The 27319-nt window shown below is 37.1% G+C and overlaps 1 protein-coding gene across 8 annotated transcripts in view; it reads left to right on the top strand.

The window, feature by feature from the left end:
- diaph2 (diaphanous-related formin 2) overlaps nt 1-27319 on the top strand; it is a 494681-nt gene that overhangs the window by 394422 nt on the left and 72940 nt on the right. For all 8 annotated transcript variants that reach the window (XM_051128238.1, XM_051128239.1, XM_051128240.1 and 5 more), the window contains one exon: nt 24762-24926. In XM_051128238.1, the coding sequence (XP_050984195.1) occupies nt 24762-24926 (165 nt within the window). The remainder of the gene's footprint in view (nt 1-24761; nt 24927-27319) is intronic.

Below are 27319 nucleotides of genomic sequence, written 5' to 3' on the forward strand. Positions count from 1 at the left end.
ATTATTTTTATTCTATTTGTATTTATTATTATTTTATTATCAATTTTAATTATAATAAATTAGTTTAATAATAAGAATAAGAAACTGTTTAAACTATTAATTATTATTTAATAATTTATTATTTATGTATATTAAATATATGCATTTTTATCCATTTTAATCATAATAAATAATTTTAATGATAATATTATAATTTTAGAATAAATGTGATAATATATTAGTATGTATTGATGATGATGATAAGAAAATAAGCTATTATTTTATTTGTATTTTTATTTTTATTTATTATTATTATTTTATTATATTTAATATGTATTTAAATATGTATATAATATTATTTTTGTTATCTTTTTATTCATTATTATTTAATTATACATTTTAGTTAGTAGATTTTAGTTTATAAATTGTACTTTGGTTAGTTTAATTGGAAATACAGAAATAAATTTTAGCTTATAAATGTTAGTGTGGTTAGTTCAATGATATATAGGATTAATAATATTTAGATTTGAGTTTATAAATTGTACTTTGGTTAGTTTAATTGGAATTATAAAAATATAGAAATTACATTTAGCTTATAATTTTTTGTCTAGTTAGTTTAATTAGAGATATATAGGTTTGATAATATGTATATTTTGACTTTGCATAAGAGAATATCGTCAATTCATAAAGTCAACATCCCCAACACTCAATCTCATTCATCCAAACAGCGCTTAAATCTTTATGTGATAATGTGGAACAAAAGAATCTCTTTTGTTCCGTATAAATGATTAATTTAATTGAGAGCGGTGCAGTCCTGGCGTCTCAGGTGGCTGTGCTGTTGGCCTGCGCTTGCATCATCGCGCTGGAGAGGCTGCTAGCGTTCAGCACATCGCCTCTGTTCGGCAGGAAGCAGATGCTGAACCTACATTCTCAAACTAGGCCCCCTCTAAAAGGGCAGAAGAGTCAAAATTAGGAATCTTCCCCCCAATCTTCCACCATCTGTTAGCTGCGACTCTTATATCTTGGCCAGCCGCGTGTGTGCGTGCGTTTTGCGAGAGCGAGTCTGTCACACGGAGATGCGGGGAGAGCAGCCAGAAGGCAGCCCAAAAATGATAACCGTGAACAAGGCATTTTCCAATGTAGTGATTAAAATGATTGAGGACAGTGGCGATCTCATTCATCTCAGAGCAAGGTGATGGGGGACGGTAGGGTGTGTACGTGTGTGTGTGTGTGTGTGGTGCTGGGCAGATCTACAGAGGCTTGTGAAATGGGACTGGCATGTGGAGGGAAGGGAGGGAGACGCAGGAGAGCGGTGCCCACAGGGGTGCTGCTCTTTTGACTGTTTGTGAAAAAGACAAGGAAAGTTTCAGGCTGTTTTTCCTGAGACGCCATCTGACCTTCCTGAATGCTATGGAGACCCTGAGAAAGATACGTATTCCTTGGCTTGCTTTTTTGCTATTTACCATTTTTATATCCCTGTTGGTGACTAATAATCCATTATCATCTAGTTTGTGTGGAAAATCTGGCCTTTAATCATTGTAATTGTGTCCTGAGCTGAAAGCCTTTCCTATAATGACTTTTTTTGTACTCTGACACAAGGGTGGCTGAGGTAACTCTGTATGCTATCAATGTTACATCACCGTTTTCATTTATTCACATATCAACCAACAAAAGGACGTCACTGCGCCAACTCACAAACCCACTTAGGTGTGAGTCCCATGGTTCTAACCAAAGTCCTTGATGAGTTTTTTTCTCCCCGTTTGAAACGGCACATCAAGAGACACACTTATCCCAGTCTCTGTCTCCTATATCTGTCCTCACGTGCCCCTAAAATGTCTCTCAAAGTGACCCCAAAAAGTATTTGGACTTGTAGGTTACTTCAAAAAGTGACTGAATGTTATTGCATGAGATAACAAAATGTCAAATCAAATGGCATGTGGTTTAAAGACAACACAAGTACACTTTTAAAGCACAACATTTTGCAAAAAGATGTTTGTTGGGTTTAAACGATAAAGCAACAGATGTGCTGATCGAAATAAAACTTTAATAGTGACTTAAGTGTCTTTCACAGCCTTCCTGTGAAGTCTGCTTAATGACACAGACCATCAGTGAGCAACTTTGAGAGTAAGAATATACATAAAAGTAGGATGATAGTGCCAAATTCTACCAATTTTGGCGAGCAGATGGCATAGCCTCTTAAGGCTGAGCATAGAGATAGGAAACGTTTTAATAAATGACACCGCGTTCCTCTCCTCTGCCCACAGATCCGACCAACTAATCTTTAATTCCGGCCATGCACTTAACCATCACACAGATCATCCCTCTCTTCTCTAGAGTGTCTGCATACATCTATTCCTGCCCCTGTTACCCTGCCACTGTGGCAATTAACCTACAGCCGTGACCTGTTATATTTTAAGCCCAACCCCGAGTTTCATCTGCTTAGTCTCGGTGTGACCCCACATACAACGTTTACAGCCTAGAAGCTGTTATCTATTAAATACTGTATCTGTGTTTTTAATGAGCTTCTCTGTCTGTGGTCATGTGATTGCACAGTTGTAGGTGAGCTGGGAATGAAATGTTTTAGTAATACAGAATCTAATTTTCTTTGATGATGTGCTTGCATTGAAAAAACTCTATTGCGCTCTTCTTTATTATACACTGCCGTTTTTAAAGAAGGAAGTTAATTAATCAAAAATGCAGAAAGAAAAATGTAATATTGTGAAATATTATTGTGCTCTAAAAGGTTTTCTGTTTTATTATACTTTAAAGTAGAATTTATTTCTGTGATGCAATTCTGATTTTTTTTTAGTCATTACTCCAATTTTCAGTGGCACATGATCCTTCAGAAGATGCTGATTTATTATCAGTTTTGAAAACAGTTGTGCTGCTTATTATTTTTTTGGAACCAGTGAAACTTTTTTTCAGAATAAAACGTTAAAAAGAACAGCATTTATTCAAAATAGAAATATTTTTTTTAACAACAATTGCTAAAAGTGATAGTGAAGACTTATAAATTTATTATATATATATATTTAAATAAAATGCTGTACTTTTAAACGTTTTATTCATCAAAGAATCCTATAAAAAAGTATCACATGTTCCAAAAAAATATTAAACAGCACAGCTGTTTCCAGTATTGATAATAAATCAGCATATAAGAATGATTACGAAGGATCATGTGACACTGAAAACTGGAGTAATGTTGCTGAAAATTCAGCCTTGCATCATAGAAATAAATTATATTTTAACATATATTGAAATGCACAACTGTTATTTTGAATTGTAATAATATTACACAATATTATGATCAAATAAACACAGCAAAATAGATTCCTTTTAAAAAAAAAAACTTTAAAAAGTCTTACAATCCCTTTTGAACAGAAGTGTATACACAGGGAGGATTTAACAACATGTTGGGTGAATTTTAGAACAACTGGGAAGAAAAATTATATTTCATCCCAAAATAACACTAAATCCGGAAAATAAATAAAGTGTAGTTCGCATAGTATTAATTGTTTTACTGCCTTTATTTCAAGAATATTTTAATAATAAAAAAATAGTAAATAATATTTAATTTAATTTAATTTAATTTAATTTAATTTAATTATTTTAATTTAATTTAATTTAATTTAATTTTAGTGGAAAATATCTTTAATTGCCATGAAAATAATCTTAAGTCTTAAATTCAAAGTGGTCATAACTGTCCTTAAAATTCTCTCTCTCTCTCTCTCTCTCACTCTCTCAGTCATATCAGTTATTTATGCGAAATATAAATGAATGTTATTTTGTTTTTCATTTTGGGCTGCGATATGACCCAAGCATTCCCTTGTGAGTTTGACCGATTTATACTTCTGCCTTTTAATAGTTGAATACCCAGATTTCTTGTTTTGTTCCTAATGATAGAGAGGTAGATTGACTCGAGAGAGACAGTAATAACAGAAGACAGAGTACCCCAGCAGAGCCTCTAATGGCAACTTTGTGGAGGCCACAGTGCTGTTGGAAATCGCTCCATCCGGTCTCATCTACCACTGAGTTGTAATTGCCACACATGCTGCTCTGTCAGAGCCTATTTGCCTCTCACGCACTACAAAGTGTGTTTTTTTTCTCCTCCTTCTTTTTTTTCTTTCTCTGTTGTTCATTTTTATGTCACTTCTCCAATTATAAATTACATTAGTCTGTGTACAGGTTGAGCATCTGTTTCAGCCCTGTTTGGTTCGTCTCGTAGGGAAAAGGACTGACCTGCTCAGAGGTGCTTCAGAATTCAGATCACCAGCTGGTCTCCATATAGCGTCTAATAAGGGTGTTGCGTTGCCTGGCGCAGCAATGTGTTGCTTGCATGAATTCTTAGCTCTAGCAGAAGCCGAGCGCGAGCGCGCGTGTGTGATATCTGCACGGTGGTAACAGCGCTATCATTGTGTCTCTTTATCAATCTTGCATATTTGCCAGGAATCTCACTTATCAACCAGCTTGATCCTCTTTGATAACTTAATCCTTTCACAATATCTGCTTATCTTCAATCGGCGGAGAGTATCTTCACCGCTATCTAATGTGATAGTCTGTTTCTTTCGTCTGTGAGAATATTCAAATGCATTTTGCTTTCCCATGTTGCCTTTTTTAGGTGGCATTTGATTAAAACATAAATAGATCCTTGAATGAACAAGAGTTTTATTTGATATGAATTTTGCTGATATAATTGATTTAGCAGAATGAGTTTCTCTGCATTGCAAACTGAAAATGTGTTACGCAAGTCAACACATAAGAAAACGACGGCGCTTATTCAGAGAAGAAAGGGCCATGCGGTTTCTGCCACGTACTTGCCACTCACAGCAGTTCAGGGAGATCACAGGAAGAAGCTTGTCAGTTCCAAGTTACAATTTGCGCTAAAAGTATATCTCAGAGATTTGCTCTAACACCATATCTGTCTAGTGCCTAGCTTTTCATCGAGACAGAGGGGATGTAAGGAGATAAGATTTTCTCTTCCTCTAATTCCCTTATTCACTTTGACTATGTCTTAAAGTGGATTGTTAACTCTTTCTTACGCTTCAGAGTAAAAGAGAAAGCCGAGACGGTGAGCATTCTCAGAGGGACGCTTTCAACTGCTGCGGTGCCACAGGTTCAGCTACAGCTCTCCTGGGAATGCAACAACACTTTCATTTTCCAAATTTACTTCATGAAACATTGCAGCAATTATAACACAGGCTCTGCTTTGCTAGCTAACGATAAAAGACACAATAGTAAGCGTCGCAATTTGCATACGAATAAGAAATGCAAAGTACTAAAACAGCAGCAAAGTTCCCGGTCAGTATTTTTTGATAACGCTTCCAATCATTGTCGGTACTAATTCCAAATGATTGTTCCAAATATAGGCCTCATATTGGGGCGTGTGATCGTTTGAGGCCCCCGCACCTCCCCTCCCTTTTTTTAAATTGGATTTTGAAAATTGAAGAGCAGACATAAAACAGCAGTTATGGCTAATCTCGCGTGGCAGCGTGAGGCCTGGCTCGGGATCCTCCTGGTGAGGATATATATGAGCTAATCAAGCAGGCCTGTGCACGTGTGCACACATACCGGCTGATGAGGCATTATCAGTTCCTTGTGGGATCGTTTCTGTTCGATGGTTCTCTGGTGTTCCAGCTTACCTCGCCTGGAAATCTAATTAAAGGTAAAAATGAATGTGTATTTATAGGATTAACATGCTATTTAAGCTAATATAAAAAGTTTGAGTATATAAGGCTTTTTTATTTTCAGAAACATCTAACTGCTACATATATATAATTATTTAAAAAAATTACATTTATTTTTTACTTTTATTATTGTATTTTTACAATATTTTTTTGTTACTTTAATGGTAATGTACACAAAAATGTTCAAAAATTCTACCTTTAGGGGTACAACAGCTTGTAGTACTCTCAAAGGGACACCCCTATACTTTCTTTACACCTGATGTATTCATAATAGTACCATAGAGCAGTGTTTCCGAGGCGCAGTGTTTATCGAAAACTTCCTATCTCTTATGTATGTTGTTATTATTATTTTTAAATCACTGCAATTGGTCGTCGTTATGTCTGTTTGTGGCTTTTACAAATATTTAACCAATGAAATGCATTCTAAAGAGCTAAACCTAAACCTCGTAACGCCATTGGATCCTCAAATTTTGAAGCAAACCTCATAACTCTGCCTGCCTCCGTTCAGAAAGAAGTGCCGCGGCACGCAGTTTGAAGACAGACGTCTGCTTCGCAGTGCAAGGGTAAATAAAGAACTAACGTTTGAATAAGAATAGCGCTTTCTTTACTCAAGAAACCTCGTTAACTCCATTTGAGCAGGGTACTGCACCAGTGACAAGCCGTTGTACCCTGAAGGTATAATTTTTGCACATTTTTTTCTAAAAGTTTGTCACTGGGGCAGTACTCATAAAGGGATAGCTTTGCATCTTATATACCCCTAAATGGTGCATGTTAGTACATTAGAATAGTAATATATACTATTTTGACCTTTTTAGGGCTGGCCCCTAATAGTCAACTGACTGTTAGTCGACGAGAAGAGGCTTGGTCAGCCAAAATGTTCTGTTCGTCACAGAAAAAAAAAAGTAAAAATCCACAGGAAGTGGCAAAGTCATGCAGTCCGTGATGAACAGATCTTTAATGGCTGGTCTATATCGGACAGGACATCCAAACGCTCGCCTATCATTCAATGACCTCAAATATGGCATTTTATCTGAAAGATGCTTGTAGTAGCAATTTAATGTTAACCTAGAAAAATCTGTGATATTGAAGTGTTTTTGTAGCGTGCTTACCGCATGACAAATGGAGGTGCCGGTGCGCTCACTCGCTCTTAAAATACTCCGGAATTTTTGGTCGTACAGATAAAAGTAACACATCTTTCGAATCTGTAAAAACTCTGTTTATTTGTGTGCACTCAGAATAACAACGAAACGTTGTTCTTTTGTAAAATAAAGCAAACAGGATTCGCTTTCTTGGTCTCTGTGAACTTGAGCGACGAAACTCTGTGTATACTTTCCTTACAGACATTAAAAATGTATCTATAGAGAGTGAAATGCCTACTTTTAAATGAACCAATTCAAACTGAAAACAAATATTCTCAGATTATGTAATCTGTCTTAAACATAAGGGCATATCCATTACCGCAGAGATGATGAGTCAGTGTCGTCGACTTCATCTCTTAAGCCGAAAACATTTAAAACGCTAGTTTATCGATAAATTATGAAAACGTTAATGCAGTCTCCTTGCTGTTTTTCCCTGACACGTTAATAATTATTATATATTATTAATAATTATTATATAGTATGTTGTGGCAAGCTTTTTATAATTATAATTTATTATTTATTATTATTTATAGGGTGTTTTTAAATAATGTGCGACTAATAGTCGACTAATGCTTAAAAAGGACGAATAGTCGACCAGAAAAATCTTTACTCAAACCTTGTAGAGGTAAATAAGGTACAAAGATGCCTCTTTAAGGATAGTATGACAAGTACGGCCTCAGCGGCAAGTTATTGTAAGTTATTGTTTTATTTTTTTTTCTGTGAGTGCTTTATATGACTTTGTTACAATATGTCTTCATAACAAATAGTTAACTGGTTGTTTAGCCAAATGTTGGTGTAATTTTCCTGCTTTTTTTCTACTTTTTGTAAGCTTTAATTAACACTAAAATTAATAAGGTCAGAACTCATATCTGTTGTTTTTGCAATACCAAGATAGATGCGAAAATGAATGCAAATATGTTCTGGTTTATTTCTGGCGTTTTCTTTTTCAGCGCGTATTGTTTTTTTGATCAATGCATTGAGCAGAATGTTTTGTGTAATTACTGTCAGCAGAGAGACTGTTAAACTGCAGTCTCTTGCTCAGGCTGATTTATTTGTGGAAAGAAGACGTTTTCTTTGTGTGTTTACTAGTCGCAACCAAGAGAATGCATATGATGTAGACAATTAAGCACCTAATTACGATTAGCCAAAGAGCAAAGCTTTTTCCTCAGTTCATATCTTCTCTTATATTGCCATAATAAATGACACAAGCAGAATGAACGAGTGCTTTGGCATTCACGCGGATTAATGCAGTCTGCTACAGGAAGTGAAGAAATGAACCTGTCTGGTTTGGGATTTTAGATGTTTCTACTGCAGAGCTCCAGATTGCGGCATAAAACACTTATCTTTTATAACATAAAATATCACTATATGTATAAATAGACAGCGTTAAAAAAGCAAATACCATTTATCTCTTCATTTTTCCCCCCAGTCTCTATTCATAACAGACTAGTTCCTGTCCCGTATGAAATAAGCACCTAATTTGCCCTTAGATACAGGTCTGATTACGAATGGCTCTTTGTGTTGAAGCAACTCAACCTGTAAGTGATTCATTACTGAGATGCATCTTTGCTAAAAACATTGAAACGAATCCATTCAGCCCTTCAAGCTTCTTTGGAAGAGTTTACTCATAAATACATTTTTTACATTTTTCCGCCTCTTTCACAGAGCGTAGAGCATCCGTGTAATGAATGGCAGGCTCTCAAAGTAACCTCTCTCAGGTCGGACGGAAAGTAGATAATAAAAAGCAGAGGAAAGGTAATTAGGAAAGTAAGTGGGTTAATGCGCTTTGGCTCTGAATTGCAGCGGTTAATGTTAATGAGAGGAGCCGGAGAGACTCTAAGATCCCTCATTGCGCAAATGAATGTCACCGAGTGCACAAAATGGCGGCCTGCGAATGGAAATGGAGTTCGCTTGTTTTCTTCCTACAGCTCGTTTCTGTCGCCAGCACCTGCGGAAGGTGCCGAGCTCCATTTAGATTAATGCGGCTCCCATGCTGGTGGCATCTGGAGTGGCTTTTCCTGTGTAAACAACCCGGAGTAGCTGCAGTCTGCGCGTCCAATCAATCTCACTTATTCCCAATGATCTCTGCGGACAAAACGTGTCGACTTTCATATCTCTTTGTGTCTCTTCTTTTGAAACCCTCAGTATTCACGCGGCTCGCAGACCTCTTCTAGCTATATAAATAAATGCGGTGAAAGTCGGGGTGTTTGTGGACTGCTGCTATCATTTTCGATCCTTTGAAAGCGTTTGAAGCGTCTCTCTGAGATGTGTGTTTGGAGAATAGACGTGAGTGTTCTTTTGTGCAGGTTGAAGACAGGACTTTTCAAATGTCTGTTTACTGGGCAGGCATCAGGCTTGCCGGCGTGCGCCATGGCTCTCCCCGCAGAGGCTTGATGATATATTTATGGATTTTTCACTCTTTTCCCTGGCCTTAATCAAAGTGCAGGCATTGAACGTGTCAAGGTTGTGTCAAACCTTTTCACCGCTGAGACACTGCCTTGTCAGATAGAGGTTTTAGCTGATCCATAGCACTCTGGATGAGCATAATGAGAGACGATTCGTTAGCGGCAAGATGCTCGAGTAGCTCTTGAAGTTTTTATTTCAGGGAGAAAAAATGTCTAATGTAGCTGATACTAACGCTGTCAGTCGGCGCTGAAGAATACAGTTATGGTAAGTGGATGGATTTATCTGTTTGTGGGTGTTTTTCTCTGTTCGGTCGACGGGGGCTACAGTTAGGAGGGAAGCCACATTTAGCTGCGGCATCGATTTCATAAAAGGTTGCACTGTGGGAAGTAGGTAGCCTGTCAACCTACCTTCTCGCCATGCGCATCTCAAGAGCCAAAGTAATTGAGCTTCCCTAGACGTTTAGATATTGTAAAGGACACAATAGTCGAGTGTGTCCAGCCAGTTACATATCCATCACCCGAAGCGTTTTACCACCGAAAAGTTTTTTTCTCTCCGTCTTGTATTAAAAAGGAGTTGCTATTTGTGTGTAAACTATGTGGCTTGTGAAAGGCTTGTTTTTTGATATTGAAAGCAGCTGTCAGACAGATGATGCCTGGGCGCAATCCACATTTCCATTTGTACTTGTGTCTCTCTGCAGCTCTCTGCCACTGAGAAGGTACAGTGTTTTGAAATTAGATATCAGCCTCCACAGAACCGGACTAGAAACGAGAGAGGGAAAAAAATAAAGTGACAGCGAGATGGACGGATTGACGGGTTGATATAGTTAGCTTGACAGATGGTTCTACATGAATATGCCAGTGGAACAATGTTTAAAGAGCTTCAGAAAAGGGGGGGAAGAGGAGCGAGCGATGGATGGATGGATGGATGGATGAATGGAACGACGGATGGATGGATGAATGGAAGAGCGAGAGGCAGGTAGAATATAGAGGGAATTATGGGGGACTAGTTGTAAGACACTTTGATATTCACACGTTGAAGCACAAACACATAGCTTTGGGCGATTCATCAGCTGTCAGTGCCCAGCCGGCTGGTGTGCACTTATCTAGGGCATAAAGGCCCTCACTATCCCTCTTTCTTTCTCTTCACTTAATGTGCACAAAGCCAGGAGGGGGAAAAAAAACACTAATTTTCCACCATGTTGCCACATCATCACAGTAGGCAATTTCCATTAATTGAAAAATGTATATTTGTAATGCATTAAAGCCACAAATGGCATGTTTTTTTCCCGCTTAGAATTATGCATTAAATGTCTCGCTAAAAAAGGTGATTTTCCTTTCGTTTTTGTTGTTTTTTTTTTTTAAATCTTAGGCTTTATCAAGAATGAATAAAAAATAATTAAATTAAATTACATTCAATTAAATAATAATTTGTTTTTTTATATAATTGTTGATTTAAATCTGAAGTATAGTAATATTTTAAAAATGTTTTCATATTCTTTCATTACATATATATGAAGATTATATATTATATTAATCTGACTTCCTCTGGAGGTTGACAGTCTGCATTTTTCTGAACGTTATAAACGTTCTTTCCTTAGCTTTTTTTTCTGAATGGCTTTGTTGACTTCATCCTGTGCATTTGTAGAACACGCCAATTCGCATTGTCAAGAAGCTCTTGGGTTTTTTTTTATGAGCAGCGCTTCAGGGTTTCTTGCGTCTTTAGTTTAATAGAAATCCACAACCTTTGATCAACCGTGTTATGTCCTTGCATATCCTCAACTTTGTGTGAAGTCGTCACTCTATCATATAAAATGAGCAAAGGCCAGTGCCATGTGCAGGCCATGTACTGTCACCAATACTCAGTACTCGCAATGTCTTCAGTTACATTCAAAAATGTTTTGGCCTTGAGAATATGGGTTATTTGAGGATGCTTTTTCTGTTGGGTGCTGAATAGGAAAGGACAAATAAATGCATCGCTTTCATCACCGTCCAGCATACAGCAGCACTCGGAAACATTTCCCGTAACTCTGTCCGCTGTAAAACACTTCGGTGCTGGAGGGATGTTCACACTCTCTAAAGGTGTTTGCGTGAAGGAGCGTCAGCTCTGTGACATGTTTCTGATCAGCATCGGCTGGAGCAGACAGCTTTTTCACATCCCCTCTGTTATGTCACAAACAAACATTGTGTGGGCGCCAGTTTCCTGTCACTCATTAGACATTAATGATTCGCAAATCCACTTGCCTTCAGGATACGCGTCTCATTCTCCTTGTCAGTTCAACATCCCTGTAAAGCTCCTCAGCTTTTGCTGGAGAAACTGTGAGAGATCATTTTATCTCACACTTGATTGCCAGATAATTATCAGTTAATTATTCAGAGCCTTAAATTAATTTGCTAAAAATAGTGGCTGTGCCTTCTTGTCTCCACTGGAGACTGTTCCATTATTCCAGCGCGCTCTCCTCCCCCCAGACTTGACATGGGTCGGCAGTAGATGTATGACGGTGTACCGTAAATATGATTTTCATTTGTATCATGTCTGCACTTAATCTAATCAGAGAGAGCCCGCACACAGGAAAAATGTCCCTGTTATAGCCAGCAGGGTGCATGCAGAACTCCATACTTAAATTTGCTGATTATTACTCATTGGACCAGCTGTGAACATGAGCCTTTATAGATTGCAACAGCCTTTATTCGCAACACACTGTACGCATTCAATGCAACATCTGTTCCTGAGCTGTTTTGTTGTCGTCATCATGTTTTGCTGTTAAAATTTACATGGAGAGATTAAGAGAGCAGGGTGATTGATGGCAAATAATAATCAAGATGTATGATATGTAGTGAAATTGAATTATTTATATTTATATCAACAAAACATTTGTTAGCTGTTACATGTACACTACCAGTCAAAAGTTTTTGAACAGTTTTTAAAGAAGTCTTTCTTCTTACCAAACCTGCATTTATTTGATCCAAAATACAGCAAAAACAGGAAAATGTTTAAATATTTTTACTATTTAAAAAACTATTTGAAATATTTTTACTATTTACTATTTTTACTATTTTACTATTTTTTTACTGTTTACTATAAATATATTTTAAAGTGTAATTTATTCCTGTGATTTCAAAGCTTTACATTACTCCAGTCACATGATGCTTCAGAAATCATTCTATTCTATTATATTCTGATTTGCTGCTCAAAATCATGTATTATTAATATTATGATGTTAAAAACAGCTAACTAGTTTTTTTTTTCAGGTTTCTTTGATGAAAAGATAGGTCAGAACAGCATGTATCTAAAAATAGAAATCTTTTGTAACATTATACATTTCTCATCATTACTTTTGATCAATTTAAAGCATCCTTATTAAATAAAACTATTAATTTCTAACCACTCTCCCCCACCCCCCAAAAATTTAGCTTTGATCACAGGAACAAATTACAGTTTGAAATCTATTCAAATAGAAAACAGTTATTTTAAATAGTAAAAATATTTACATTTTTTGCTGTTTTTGCTGTACTTTAGATCAAATAAATGCAGCCTTGGTGAGCATAAGAGACATTTAATTCAAAAACGTTAAAATCAGAATGGCCAGCATATTTGCAGATGATTAGAATGGCCAAATATCAGCCATTTATTTGCCTGACTGATATATCATGACTGTGTAAGTAGTTTAAGGTCCACCCAGCTCTACACAGGTACTTCACTAGATTTCTTTTTTGTCTGGACACTTCATTAAGCTGAAGTTCCTATGAACAAAGAAATGAGTTAGTGGTCTTTTAATGGAATTCGTTGGCTTAAGGAATCGAAATGTTCCTTCAGCTCTTCAGCTCTGGTGTGACCTGCTGTTAGGCTGAAGACTGGGAGGATGATAAGGATATTGAATGGAGCTGTTGCCTGTCACAGCACCCTGCTGCTTCAACAGGAAGAGACTGATCAATACTCTCTCTCTCTCTCTCTCTCTCTTTCTCTCTGTCTCTCTCTCTCTCTCTGGGTGTGTGCACATGTAACAGTCTCACAGAGGCTGGCAAACATCCTGAGGATGGGTTGCCCAGCCTATCCAAATAGTTGTTCATTTGAAAGTGTCGGAATTGATTTCCCTGGAATAAATAAATAGACTCTCATTAAAGTAATAACGACCACAAGATAAGGAATGAAATGAAATAAAATAGAAAACAAAAAGGAGAAAGGTTCGCTTTGCAGCAAAAGTGCTCACCATCGATCCAATTTGTGCAGAGCTAAAAGCATTTAAGTGCTTAGACTAGCTATTTGTACAGAAGTTTTATATGTCCAAAAAAAAAAAAAAAGACAACCTCCAATTCTATTGACATTTAAAACACTTAGTCGTCTGGAGGCGTACTTCAAAGTCAGCTCAGCAGGGACTCCATCAGAACAATCCTACTAGTCTTGATTACAGGCATGCTCAGGAAATATATTAACCACCCTCCTGAGAACCACTCTCACACTCATTTGAACCATCATCGCTGATGGAAAGGTAAAATGGGGGGTATACCTTATTAGACTATTGCTTTTAACCAGCTAGGCATGCTTGTGCCGCCATTAAGGCGCTTAAGCCCACACGTTTCCTCTTCTTCTGTCTCTCCCCCCTTCTGTCTCAGTGATTTACCACACATTATTATATGAAATAAAATTGAAAACATAATTCAAAAAACAAAAAATATATACCTTGAACCTTGATTATTAGTATCTCTCTCTTTCTCCCAGAGCAGCCCGCTGTATGCCGATGTGGTTTTCAATTAAAATGAAGAAGCCTGCAATTGTTCTCATTTCAGCAGCTGTATGATAGCAATCGCTGAAACCAATTGTGTAATTCGTGTAATCACAGAGCAGTTTGTTAGGAGTGATAAACTTAATTACTAGCAGGTGAAGGCATGCTAAGAGATGCACTGAGACGAGGCACCTATAGCATAAGCAACATCTCGCCTGAGGGATACTATCGGGTGCACGGTGTACGTGGCTATAGGATAGATTTCACTCACACAGTTTGTAAATTCGCACCTATTACAGATCTGAATTAGTACACATTAGTTGCACCTTCAAAGGTTGTTGGTCAACTATAAATACATTGGATGAGGAGGTCATATATATTTATTAGGGGTGTAATGATACACATATACACATGTTTGTATTGAACCGTTTGGTATGAGGCTTTCGGTTCGGTGCGCATTACAAACTGAATGATTCTTTTGACTAATCCTGTTACATTTGGGAAATAAAAGAGCTTAAAGTATGTGAAATATAATGTTCTCAGTGCCACTGGGCTCAACAAGGCAGCCCAAATAACGTAACTGGCAATGTGATGTCTGTCCCTCTTACCCCCGAAGAAAAACACAATACTGCAGTAGGGTTGTGATGGTGAGGTAGATCGTTAGAGCCTGTGCACATTTTACTTTCACTTTCGAATTAGATTGACAATTGAATTGACAACAGTAAAACAGTATGACAAACTCACTTATATTATAGAATGTATCAAATACAAATATACCATGCCTATTAGGCCTATTATAAAATAACAAATAACTTACACAAAGTATAAACATAAAACATTTAAAATCAGCAAACACTGTGGAACCAAATAAATAAGAAACAAATGTTAAAAAAAGCTTCTAAAATCATCTTAGATAAACGGCAAAATTCAAAAGGCCTTCCAAAGTCTAAAATATTTTAAAGCAGGTGCTTTTGTATCGTTTCGAAACTAAATCTTTCGCCAAATTCTTGTCTTTCTCACATCACTCGTCAGCCCAACGTTATTAATGAAATCCGCCTTCTGCTGCTAATCTGAGATGTGACTGTTGTTCTCCACACTGCATTGTTCAAAAAATCATGCTTACGATGTTAGTTTTAATAAATAAAATAGTTTGAAAAAAATCAAGGAAACTTCCTTGGCATTTCTTTCCTTTTGCTGTATCGAAAATGCACCGAACCGTGACACCACTGTGTCATATCGAACTGAACTGTGAATTCTGTGAACCGTTACACCCCTAATACTTATGAACAGTGGCATTCAAAAGTTTTGGATCACTTTTTTTTTGTAATACTTTTTATTCAGCAAGGATGCATTAAAGTTATTTAATGCAAGACATTTATAAAGGGGACATCGGATGCCTGTTTTCCACAAGTTTAATTGATGATTGATCGTTTAGGGATCTACATACTTTGGTTAAAATTCCACAATGTTCATGTAACACAACACCGTTTTTTGTTTGTCAAAAACAGAGAAAATGGCAGACAGCGTACAAATGTCTGAGGGCAGAAATATGCAAAAACGGGACAGTCCATCAGCAGCCGTGGGCGGGGCTTGAGCAGTATGACATCATAATAGCTGCGAAAATCAAAACGGCTTGATAATTGAGACTGTTTAGTTTTTTGGGAGGTTAAAAAAAAGAGTGAATGGATTTTTATCATTGTAAGGTGGTTGTGTTCACACACTGCTAACACATTTATATGCAAACATCATGTAAAAAGTCTAGTCTAGTGAAAAATTTTGCATGGAATGTCCCATTTAAATAAGTTGTGTTTCAAAAACATCTAAAAATCTTACCGACCCCAAAGTTTTAAAGTTTTAAATGCCATGTCCCTGTGATTCGGTTTGAGTAATTATCATTCTGAGTAAAATTTGCGCAAAATGATTAAAATGAGAATTTCTCAATAGTCCTAGTCCTTGGGTGTCGTAGTTATCGTAGTAATATTTTTTGCTGTAGTACACCCAAGGACTAACAGTGCACTTTTTTGTTTATTTTTACCACCTTCCAAATGAGGAAATATTTGATTCAGAAATTTCATTTACCTCAGCGTTTTTAACAGTTAAACATCAATTTGAATGCTATAGTAATTTATCAAGGTATAATATGAATCCCTCATCCTCTCTTTAAGTGCTTTCCTTTTTGTTCACCATTAAATGGAATTTGTCCTATTGAATCTGCTCATCCTTCGAAAGCTTATGTGGAAGACTTGTTATAATGTGACAGGGCGCCGATGTATAAAACAGAACTTGTTGAACCTGATGGAGAATGTGTGAGATGCAGTACATCTGTTGGTGTCAAGAACAGGTCAGCAGAGCCAACAGCACTAATATAAAAGATGACCTTCACTGAGACACATTACATGTACATATATGATGTTCTGGAGCAGGCTGCTTTATTCAGGATCCCCTTCAGAATACAATCCCCCCAGCTTTTGAAAACTTCACACTGATGGCTTTGCTGTGTTGGTGTAGCTAATCAACACATAGCCCTAAGGTTTCTTTATGTGCCGAGCCACAGTCGTGCTGTTAGTTCACCTGTAGGCACGGAATGCTGAAATCCTTTCTTTTTTTTAAATAAACCCTCTCTTTCCCTCTGTTTTTCACTTTGGCCTGCACCTCATACTCACTGTTTGCTCCGTCCTGCAGTTTTGATGATTGTTTGGACAGCTCTCCACAAGCTCCACTTCACATGCATCTGGATACTGGTGCGAGAAGCATCGGAGACCCATCTCCCAGATCCATAAATATTTCATTTGCAGAGATGCAGAATAAATTGACAGTGAAATTGACTCTGAATCCCGCTTTTAATTTTTCAAATGAAGAGGAAGAGAGGGCTTCTCCGTGCTGATGTGACAGGGAGCGTGATGTGACAAGAGGTCCCGACCTCGCCGGCGAGGCGAGAAGGGAGGACGGAATTCACTTATCCGCCGCCTCTCCGTTACCATCGACACATCACATCCCGATTATTGCCGGGGGCCGAGGCTTTAATTACTAGCCTGTGTGTGGAGGTGAAATTAGACCCCCAGCACTGTAGGTTAATGCGGGAGTGTCGAACACACACCCTGCAGGAAGAGACTAGCGCTGATGCAACACATCTGATCTGCATGCAGAATTCACTCTCAGCTGTCAGCTCCACTCACAGATAAGAGAATTGAGAGAGTCTGAGTGCCAATGAAGGTGTGGATGTTAAAATACCTCATTTCCATTTGTTTCGTGTCTGTTTGTGTGCCCGCTGACGCATGTCTGCGGGCCTGTGTGAGCTCTCACTTGTAGGTGTGTACTACCACACAGAATACGTTAACATTCGTTTAGATTATAAACAAGTGTGATGACTGTATTCTATAATTTACAGTGTGAACGTAGGTTGTGTCAGGGGTTTTCAAACTGAAGGCGTGCAGTTGGCATCTGTAGAACATTAATAGAAAAGAAAGATTTTAAAATATGTATGTTAAGGCCTGCTTGATTTTTAGATTAAAGTATTAAATGTTTTCCTTAATATTTTTTATATATTCGCTGTCAGCTAGAAAGTAAATGTTTCCCAGATAGTTTATATCTTTAAATATTTATAGGCCTACTGTATATTTAAATATTTTATTTTCAGATCAACATTGTGTATTTTTAATATTTCTTTTTATGAAGTAAAAAGTAGCTAAAAGTACCTGATGCATTTAAAAAAAAAACATTCAGACATAATTAAAAATATATTTTATAATTTAGAGAATAAAAAATGTCATACCGGCTTGGAATGGATCAATGACAGAATTTTTATTTTTAATCCTAACTAGCTTTTTAAGATTTTTGGATACACAGGATAACACAGAAAATATAATACTAATGGTAGCACTTTACAATACGGTTCATTAGTTAACATCAGTTAACTGCTTTAGTTAACATGAACTAAGAATTAACAGTACTTCTATAGCATTTATTAATCTTAGTTAATTTCAACATTTACTAATGCGTTATTAAAATCAAAAGTTGTGTTTGTTAACATTAGTTAATGCACTGTGAATGAACATGAACTAACAATGAACAAAGGTATTTTCATTAACTAATGGAACCTTATTGTAAAGTGTTACTTATAATAATAATACTTTTTTAAAAATACAAATGTGACCCTGAACCACAAAACCAGTATTATTAAGCACAGATATATTTGTAGCAATAGCCAAAAATACACTGTATGGGTCAAAATGGTCAATTTTTATGTCAAATATCATTAGGATAGTAAGTAAAGATCATGTTCCATTAAGATATTTTGTAAATTTCCTGTCATAAATATATCAAAACTTAGTTTTTGATTAGTAATATGCATTGCTAAGAACTACATTTGATTTTCTCAGTATTTTTTTTTTTTTTTTTTTGCACCCTCAGATTTCAGATTTACAAACAGCTGTATCTCGCCATATAATGTCCTATCCTAACGAACCACACATTGATGGAAAACTTATTTATTCAGCTTTCAGATGATGAATAAATCTCAATTTCCAAAAAGTGGCCCTTATAACTGGTTTTGTGGTCCAGGGTCACAAATGATATGGATAGTTGTAGCCTATATATTTTAGAAAGTCTTTAATATGAGATTATATTTGGGGGTCCTTTTTGAAATCCCTTTTCCTGCGTAATATTGTTTGTGTCAGATAAATCTAAAAACATACCCAGCACAACAGCTTCTTAACACGTCTGGGCGCGAAGTGAATGCGACATTAGCTTAGACAAGCAGTTGTCTGTCTACAGCGTTGCACGAAGGCCTCTATTTCATTTCAGGTTCAGAGAGAATAATCAATGTGCCTCCCTATCTTGTGTACAATTCAGAACGGGTGAATCAGCAGAAATGTGTCCCATTCTTTTCCTTTCTGCTCAAATATTCCACAGCCACACAAAATGAGTCATCAAAATCTCACCGCTCATCAGCTTCATTACTGCCTGAGCAATTACCTACTTTTCCCTTTTAAAAAATTTGTTTCAGCCATGGCTGTTCTCATTACTGTTCGAATCACAGCATGCTAGGCTTGAGTTTCTGTCAATAATAGACCATTAATCAGTAGCGTGCTCTCCAAATTTTCCAGAGGTACCCTAACAGGGTCTGGGCGAAGTTTTTGATTGAGTTCAGACGCTTGATTGCTTGTACAGCTGCACAATACGGCATAATTACACGTGGAAGAGGCGGCAGAGATACTATCTGACAGTCCTGGCTGTGTTGGCAGCTTTTAAGAGCAGACAGGACTGCGATGGTGGCGTGCTGGAAAGGCGTGCGGCAGAAAGCCTGACGGTGGCATTCTGTTGATCCCCATCCAAGGTGTTGTGTTAATTACTTTGGATGCTGTCCAGAAACCCTCAAAGAATTTAGAGAACTGTGACGTTCAATTTGGTACAATTCAAATTATTTCCATGGTTTACAGTGAAACCAACTTTTTTTTTTTCTTCTCCAGTATTTTCATGCTACAGATAAAACTCTTCTTCGGGTTCAGGAAGTATGGGCTTCTATTATTTTTATTCATGTTTGCCTGAAGGGAAGTGTCATTATTTGGCACTCAGATTGTTTCGTGGAGATGAATGTTAATGAGGCGGCCCTTTATTTTTTACTGCATAATCTACTGAACACCTTGTCCTTCAGTCAGGGAGGCACTGTTCATTTTCATTGTCATGAATGATGCAAGTACACAGTAAGTGCCATTCAATGATTTAAAAGGGTAGTTCACTAAAAAATGTTTTTTTTTCTCTCACTGTCACTGTTTATTTACCATCAAGTCCAAAATTTTGTCAAAGCTATCATATGGTTTACATATATATAGCCGGTCAAAAGTTTACGATTTTTACTGCATTTTAAATAGGTTTCTAATGCTCATCAAGGCTGCGCTTATTTGATCAGAAGTACAGAAAAAAATGTAATATTGTGAAATATTATTACGATGTAAAACATTAAAAATCTAATTTATTTTTGTGATCAAAGCTGAATTATTCAGAACTATTACTCCGGTCTTCATGATCCTTCAGAAATCATTTTAATATGCTGATTTATTATCAATTTTGAAAACAGTTGTGCTGCTTAATATTTTGTTGGAACTTGTGACACTTTTTTTCAGGATTCTTTAATAAATAAAAGTTAAAAAGAACAGCATTTACTTAAAACAGAAACCTTTTGTAACAATATAAACTACCATTTAAAGGTCTGTGGTCAGTACATTTATTTATTTATTTATTTATTTAGATTGAAAGAAATTAATACTTTTCACCAAGGATGTGTTAAATTGATAAAAAGTGATAGAAAAGATTTTTTATTGTTAGAAATTATTTCTATTTTCAATGAATTCTGTTCTTTTTAACTGTTTATTTATAAAAGATTCCTGAAAAAAGAATCGCAGTTTCCAAAAAAAAAAAAAACAGCACAACTGTTGCTAACATTGATGACAAAAGTAATAAATCAGCATATTAGAATGCTTTTTGAAGGAATCTTTTGACATTGAAGACAAGTAATGGCTAATGAAAATTCAACTTTGTGTCACAGAAATAAATTCTATTTTAAAATATATTAAAATAGAAAACATGATTTTTAAACTATTAATATTTTAGTAATAATATTTTAAAAATTTACACGCACACACGTACATATGCCTTAAAGAAAGTTCATTGTGTGTGTGTGTGTGTGTAATGAATTTTAAGGCAGGATTGATTGGAAATTTTAAAGTGGTAAATAAAATGTTAATTTTTAAGAACTCCAAAATTCACTCATCTTCATGTCTTTTTAAACGTGTATAAGTTTATTTTTTTGCCCATATAATGTGGCAACATGAGGGTGAGTGAAAAATGACAGAACATGTTTTTAGTAAACTATTCCTATAATATGTTGAGAACAGTGCTTTCCACTTTCAGTGGATCAATACATGTGGCAAACAGAGACCCTCTCATACACTGCAGGGCCATTCTCTGTCTGTGCTGCTTCAAACACCAACAACTGCCACATCGCTATTGGAAATATCTTTCCGTTCCTGCATCTCCCGACGGCAAGCCATTAGATGTCCATAAACCACCAAAAAAATCTGCTTTTCCTCCCTGTTCTGCCTGGGCGAGTGCTCTAAATCCATGAATGCGGTCCCCGTTGCCGGCCCGGCGAGAGTGCGGCCACCTTCCACTCAGAGCTGAGGCGGGATGCGTGTAGTTTGGATGTGGGGCTTGAGGGGTAAAGTCAATCCACACTAAAAGCTTAGTTGCTGCCTTTCAGCATAGAGCCAGGAGGCACATAGAAAAGCATTAAATAAACATTAATGGAAGTGGGTTAGGAGAGATTTATTAAGGAGGCTTTTTGGCCTTGCCTAAGGGAGCCATGCACCATTTTATTCACTCATACAAGCACACAGGTAAACAAACAAGGTAATTTATGGCGGTCTTCAGAGGTGGCAGTGTTTGGAATTCACTTTCTGGCCATTTTTTAGAGTAAGACAATTGTTTTTCACACCGTCTCGCAGAATTTGAAACATTTATCATGGACTGAATGGATGATGTGCGGAATCTCTTCTCTTGTTGGAATTTCATTAAAGTAGTTTTGTAAAGTAATGAGGTTAAAGGGAGTTTTACACTATTTTTCTAGCACTGTCATGTCAGAACATCTAGCAGAGACTATTTATTTGTACGGAAAGCTAAAAAAAGGTACATATTTCTGTAAGAGAGATACGCCATCCTTTCTGTATAGTGAAATACGGGATGTTGCTGGGGAAACTTGTGTTCGTTCTTTGCTTTGAGGACAGCTGGAGAGGGAGACAGAGAGAGAACCAACAGAAGGCGGTTGCTTTGGAGAAGGCAGCGAATAATGTTTTATCCAGGAACTTCTCTCCACCCCAGCATGTGAAGCAGAGGTGACACAGGTGACAAAGAAGCGTGAAGAGTGTACTTTGAAAGTTCTTACAGAGGTAACGGAAAAGAGAGAGAGATTGAGGCAAAGAAAAAGCGTGAGAAAGAGTTGAAGGAATTGCTTTTGGAGGAGAAGCTGGGACTGATATTGGACCGTGCATGTCAGCCGTTGTCAATGTGACAAATCTTTGATGTGGAAATAATAGCCGGTGAGGGCTCGGCCCAGTCCGGTGGAACTGCGTATGACTGTGATGAGCTGTTGTCAAACACACCCACATATATACTCGAACACTTTCTCTCAGGCACAGGCAGTATTTTTGGCACTGTATCCAATCGAGACCAAACCTCAAAGCTCTATCGCTTTGATTTTGCTATATCCACATTCCTCGTCTTAAGCAGAGCCTGCTCAAATACAAGATATTAAAGTATGTGGGGCTGAAAACGTTGCGCAACCTGTTGAGGATTTTTGCTTCATTTTTCAGCTTAAAAGAAACAGGAAGTCATTTTGCACTTGTCAAAAGAGCTCATAAAACTCAGCCCCAAGGACAAAGACGTGCACACATTCAGACACTATTGCAGGTATTCAGACTCACACAGTTTCCATTTGGGCGTTTAGAGCTCGCGCAGTGAATGGTGGGGATTGTGAGAATACAGTATAGTTTGTGTAAGCCGTAGCAATAGAGAATACACTAATCCTTGTATTTTTCTCATGCTCTAATTATTCTACTCTTTACTCACTTTAACACGCCGTTCCATGGATGGATGGAATGAAATGCTAAAATGGGTTAATGAGGTTATAGAATTATAATTACCCCAGCGATCAATGCAATTTACATATATTTATTTTTTTTTGAAATCCGATTTGAAATAAACTTCAAAAATCTTTTATGGTAAATATTAAGGAGCGTCACAGAAAATGGATGTATTTATTAGGACTGTCAGTTTAACGCGTTAATTAAAAAAATATTTTAGCGCAGTTAACACGCTGACCCTGCCCTTAGACCTGTACTTCATCTTGTATTTCAAATAGTTGACTGTTGACAAATATGATACAGGGCAACAACTTCACAAATGCAGTTATGTACTAAAATTCAAGATATTGGTGCAAAAAATGCCATCACACAATATCACATGGGGAGCATGTATCACACAATATCACATGGGGAGCAATAGCAATATGACATGAGTGACAGCTCTAGTATTTGTATTTAATTTAGGTTTACTTTTCATTGTGAAATAACATGTTCAAATTTCTGTTAAACGCTTTAATATTTTGCATAAACGTTTAGTAATATTTATATACATGTTGAACAAGAAATCAACCTTTGTTTACTGTACATGACGAGACCTCCATAATTTAACTCTTTTTAAGTTGAAATGTTGTTTTGCGACACTAGTGTCACCAAATAGATTTGTATGATAAATAATGATAATTTTCATGCAGGTTTCCTGAACACTCTGCCCATCTGCTATTAGATGGACAAACAGTTTCAGTCCGTCCCCAGATCTAGTGTTGCTGTCTTGGCATTTGTCAAACTTGAAACAAACAGAACAATGTTTTGATAGCATCACAGAGCCACAGTATTTACACTTTATAGGAAAATTGAGCTACAAATGGCATTGTCGACTCTACATATTAAGCTGGGATAAAAGAAAGTATTCTAACACTGACAAATCACAAACTTCAGCTTTAAAGGGTTAGTTCACCCAAAAATGAAAATTCTGTCATTGATTACTCACCTTCATGTCGTTCCAAACCTGTAAGACCTTTGTTTATCTTCAGAACACAATTTAAGATATTGATGAAACTTGAGCGTTTTTGACCCTGCATGGACAGCAACGCAACTGACACGTTCAAGGCCCAGAAAGGTAGTAAGGACTTCATCCATTGATTCAGTCTTAATTTTATGAAGTTAAAAAGACAACAGAAATAACAACTTTATTTAACAATTTCTTCTCTTCCGTGCCAGTCTTTGACGCACATTCACAAGAGTATCACAACGCATGTGTCTTTTTTTGGGGTGAACTAACCCTTCAATGATTTCAAAACATTTCCTCTCAATTCAACTTCACATCAGAAAACATAAGAAGAATAGAATTTGATGGTTCCATTCAACCTGTTGCAAAGAGCTGTTTTTGGGACAGCACTCGCATCCTATAATGGCTGTTAAACAATCTGAATCACGTCTGAGCAGTTGATATGAATAGCTTGAATAAAATGCCAGACGTGGATTTGATATAGCCTCTCTGTTTCTTCGAAAGGTCAAACGCGGGTCGTCCGCACCACTTTGAATCCAGGAAACACAATCGGCTGGAAATGGAGGCTGAATACGTACAGCTACATAAGCATGCGGCAAAAAGAAAGCGAGGCTCCATTGACGCGCGCTACCTGTTTGTTTGCGTATGTGTGTGCGTTTTACGAGGCCGAGGACGGTCCACGTGTGCCTCGTGAGCTGCAAGATAGCACATCCCCGTCAGGAGCTGTCAATAGCCATTGAGTGAAAGAACCTGCCTTCATCTGCTCTTTAAATTACAGAGCGCATCTCTCACGAGGGTTCGGCGCACGCTGACCCCGCTCTTGTTGGGAGAAACAATGAAACAATGACTGCAATCAGCTATTCCCTCCAGCATCTGTGTTAGTCCCCCAGACTATGAAACGCTCCTCTATCACTCCTGCACCGGCGCTAATAGCTCAGTGCGCCAATGACTCCAAACTTAGACAGAGAGGTTATTGAATGCCTGTGTTTGTTTCGCTTGACCTCTGCAGGGAAGAAGTGTTTTTTCTCAATTTTCCGTAGGTGACCTCTTTGTTGAAGAATTGTGAACAGGATTTGGAGGGCAGCTAGTTGCTTTGTTTATAGATGTTTATCCATCACTGTAAGAGTTCATGTGTTTTAACATAGCTACGCCAATGCGCCGCTTGTCTTTCCTTAACCGTATCCTTCTCACGGCTTTTCCAAGCATTCACGAGAGCAGTACGAGAAGCTCTCCACCATGCACAAGAACATGCAGAAGCTCTACGAGAGCCTAGGGAGTTACTTCGCCTTCGACCCCCACACCGTCAGCATCGAGGACTTCTTCGGCGAGCTGGCTAACTTCCGCAACCTCTTTATGGTGAGTACGGCAGCACCGTCACCGGTTCAACCTGAGCAGAGTGCTTCTTTGCACTTCTCAAGGTTGAAGGGAGTGGAATATTTCCTGTTCTTTCTCTAATGTGTATAAATCTGGCTTTCCAAAAGAGTCTTCAAGACTCAGATAATATTCTAATTAATTTTTCCAATGCTTTCTCCACAGCTAGACAGCACAGGTCAGGGTTACTGGATAGCAGTATGATTAAGTTTAGGATTGTTCTGACAGCTGCTGTCACTTGGAATGTGAAAGCACAAGTCTCTTTCGAACTTCATCACTTTCTCTTCTGTGTACATATACACTGTTTTTATCAGTAAGAGTAGTTTTAAGTAAAAGCTGCTGGCCTTGTCTTCAGTGCATGTGGTGATTTAGCTTATTTTATCACTTTTGATAAAGACATTTTCCTCACAGGGGTGAGGAGATGGAAGGACGGGCTTATTGGACAGATTAAAGCATACATAAACTGTGCTGAGAATGGAATGTATAATGTATTACCAAACGAGTGGCTCCTATGCAGATAAAAGAGTCTCAGAAGCTTCTTATCCTTTCAGAGTTTCGTTAGCTTCTGTATTTGGCGGATATCAAGGCAACGCCTCCTCCCTGTCACCAAAAAAAAAAAAAAAATCCCTGCTTGGGGTTTAGGCAGGTAGGACTAGGTTATTGCTGATAGGATGGGATTTTTCCAGACTGAGTGTGAAACCAAGAGAGGCGTTTCAAGTACATCTCACTGTACAAAGAAGATATGAGATTCTCAGCTAATTGATTTTTCTTTTTTTTAGGTACTTAGAGCCTGACTTGTATTTGCTTATTATAATCTAAATGGGTCTTAGGGATTATACAAATGAAACTTTATGAAACCTTTATGGAAAATATTAACCTTTACAGAAAATGACTGTTGAATGCTGGGTGTACATTTGTTATTTATTTTTTATTTGTTATTTAATTATTCATATTTTTGCCTGAAAGAGTGTTTTGACGTACAAGTTTTAAAACTTGTTTGTAAAATATTAATTTTAAAATACATATTTTATAATACTTTAATATTGATCTTTTATAATGATTGCAATTATACAGTTGATGTCAAAAATTTACAGCTTGCAGAATCTGCAATGTTATTTTTTTATTTAGTACTGACCCGAATAAGATATTTCACAAAAAAAAGATGTCTGAATATAGTCCAGAAGAAAAAATAATAGTTGAATTCATAAAAATTAGCCCGTTCAAAAGTTTACATACACTTGATTCTTAATGTTGTGTTGTTACCTGAATGATCCACAGCTGTTTTTTTTTTTTTTTTTTTTTTTTTGTTTTTTTTTGTTTGGTGATAGTTGTTCATGAGTCCCTTGTTTGCCCTGAACAATTAAACTACCCGTTGTTCTTCAGCAAAGTCCTTCAGTCCCCACAGATTCTTTGGTTTTTCAGCAATTTTTGTGTATTTTAGGTTCAAACGCTCACTGATGCTTCATAGTTCAAAAGTTATGCATTAAGAGCCAAGGGTGTAAACTTTTGAACGGAATGAGGATGTGTAAATTTTTCTTATTTTGCCTAAATATCATATTTTTTCCATATAGTGCTGCCCTTCAGAAGCTACAGAAGATATGTTCCCCAGAAGACAAAATAAGTTAAATTTACCCTGATCTTCAAATTCAAAAGGTTTTCACCCCCCAGCTCTTAATGCATTGTTTTTCTTTCTGGATCATCAGAAAGAGCTTGAACCTTCTGTAATAGTTGCATATGAGTCCCTCAGTTGTCCTCAGTGTGAACAGATGGATTTCAAAATCATATAGTCATTGTTAGAAAGGGTTCAAATACACAGAAAATGCTGAAAAACCAAAGAATCTGTGGGACATGAAGGACTTTTCTGAAGAACAGCGGGCAGTTTAACTGTTTCAGACAAACAAGGGACTCATGAACAGCAATCAGTAAACAAAAATGTATTTTGTATGATCCCTCTTATATTGCAGATTCTTCAAGGTGTATGTAAACTTTTGACTTCAACTGTATATATATATATATTACATTTTCTGTAAAGCTGTTTAATGTTTTGCATGAAGGTTTACTGCACGTGACGAAACCTCCATGCTGAGCAATTCTACTGAGTAAAGAACACTGCACGAAAAAGTCCATTTGCAGTCCAGTTCAAAGAACATTTACAGTGTTTTTAGCTTCACTTTGGTAAGGGCACCCTGGGATGTGGGTAATTTTGATTTGTAAATGGAACCTTATTATGTTCTTGAGGAAGAGGGCAGAATGCGTCCGCACAAAGCAGTCTCTGGAGATTTTTTTTTACACATAAATTTAAGTGTTCCTTCATTTCTTCTGCTTCTGCCTATATTTTATCTCCCCTCCAGCAGAAAAAAAAGGATAACACGATGTCC

The sequence above is a fragment of the Labeo rohita genome, chromosome 14, assembly GCF_022985175.1.
Source record: "Labeo rohita strain BAU-BD-2019 chromosome 14, IGBB_LRoh.1.0, whole genome shotgun sequence".
NCBI lineage: Eukaryota > Metazoa > Chordata > Actinopteri > Cypriniformes > Cyprinidae > Labeo > Labeo rohita.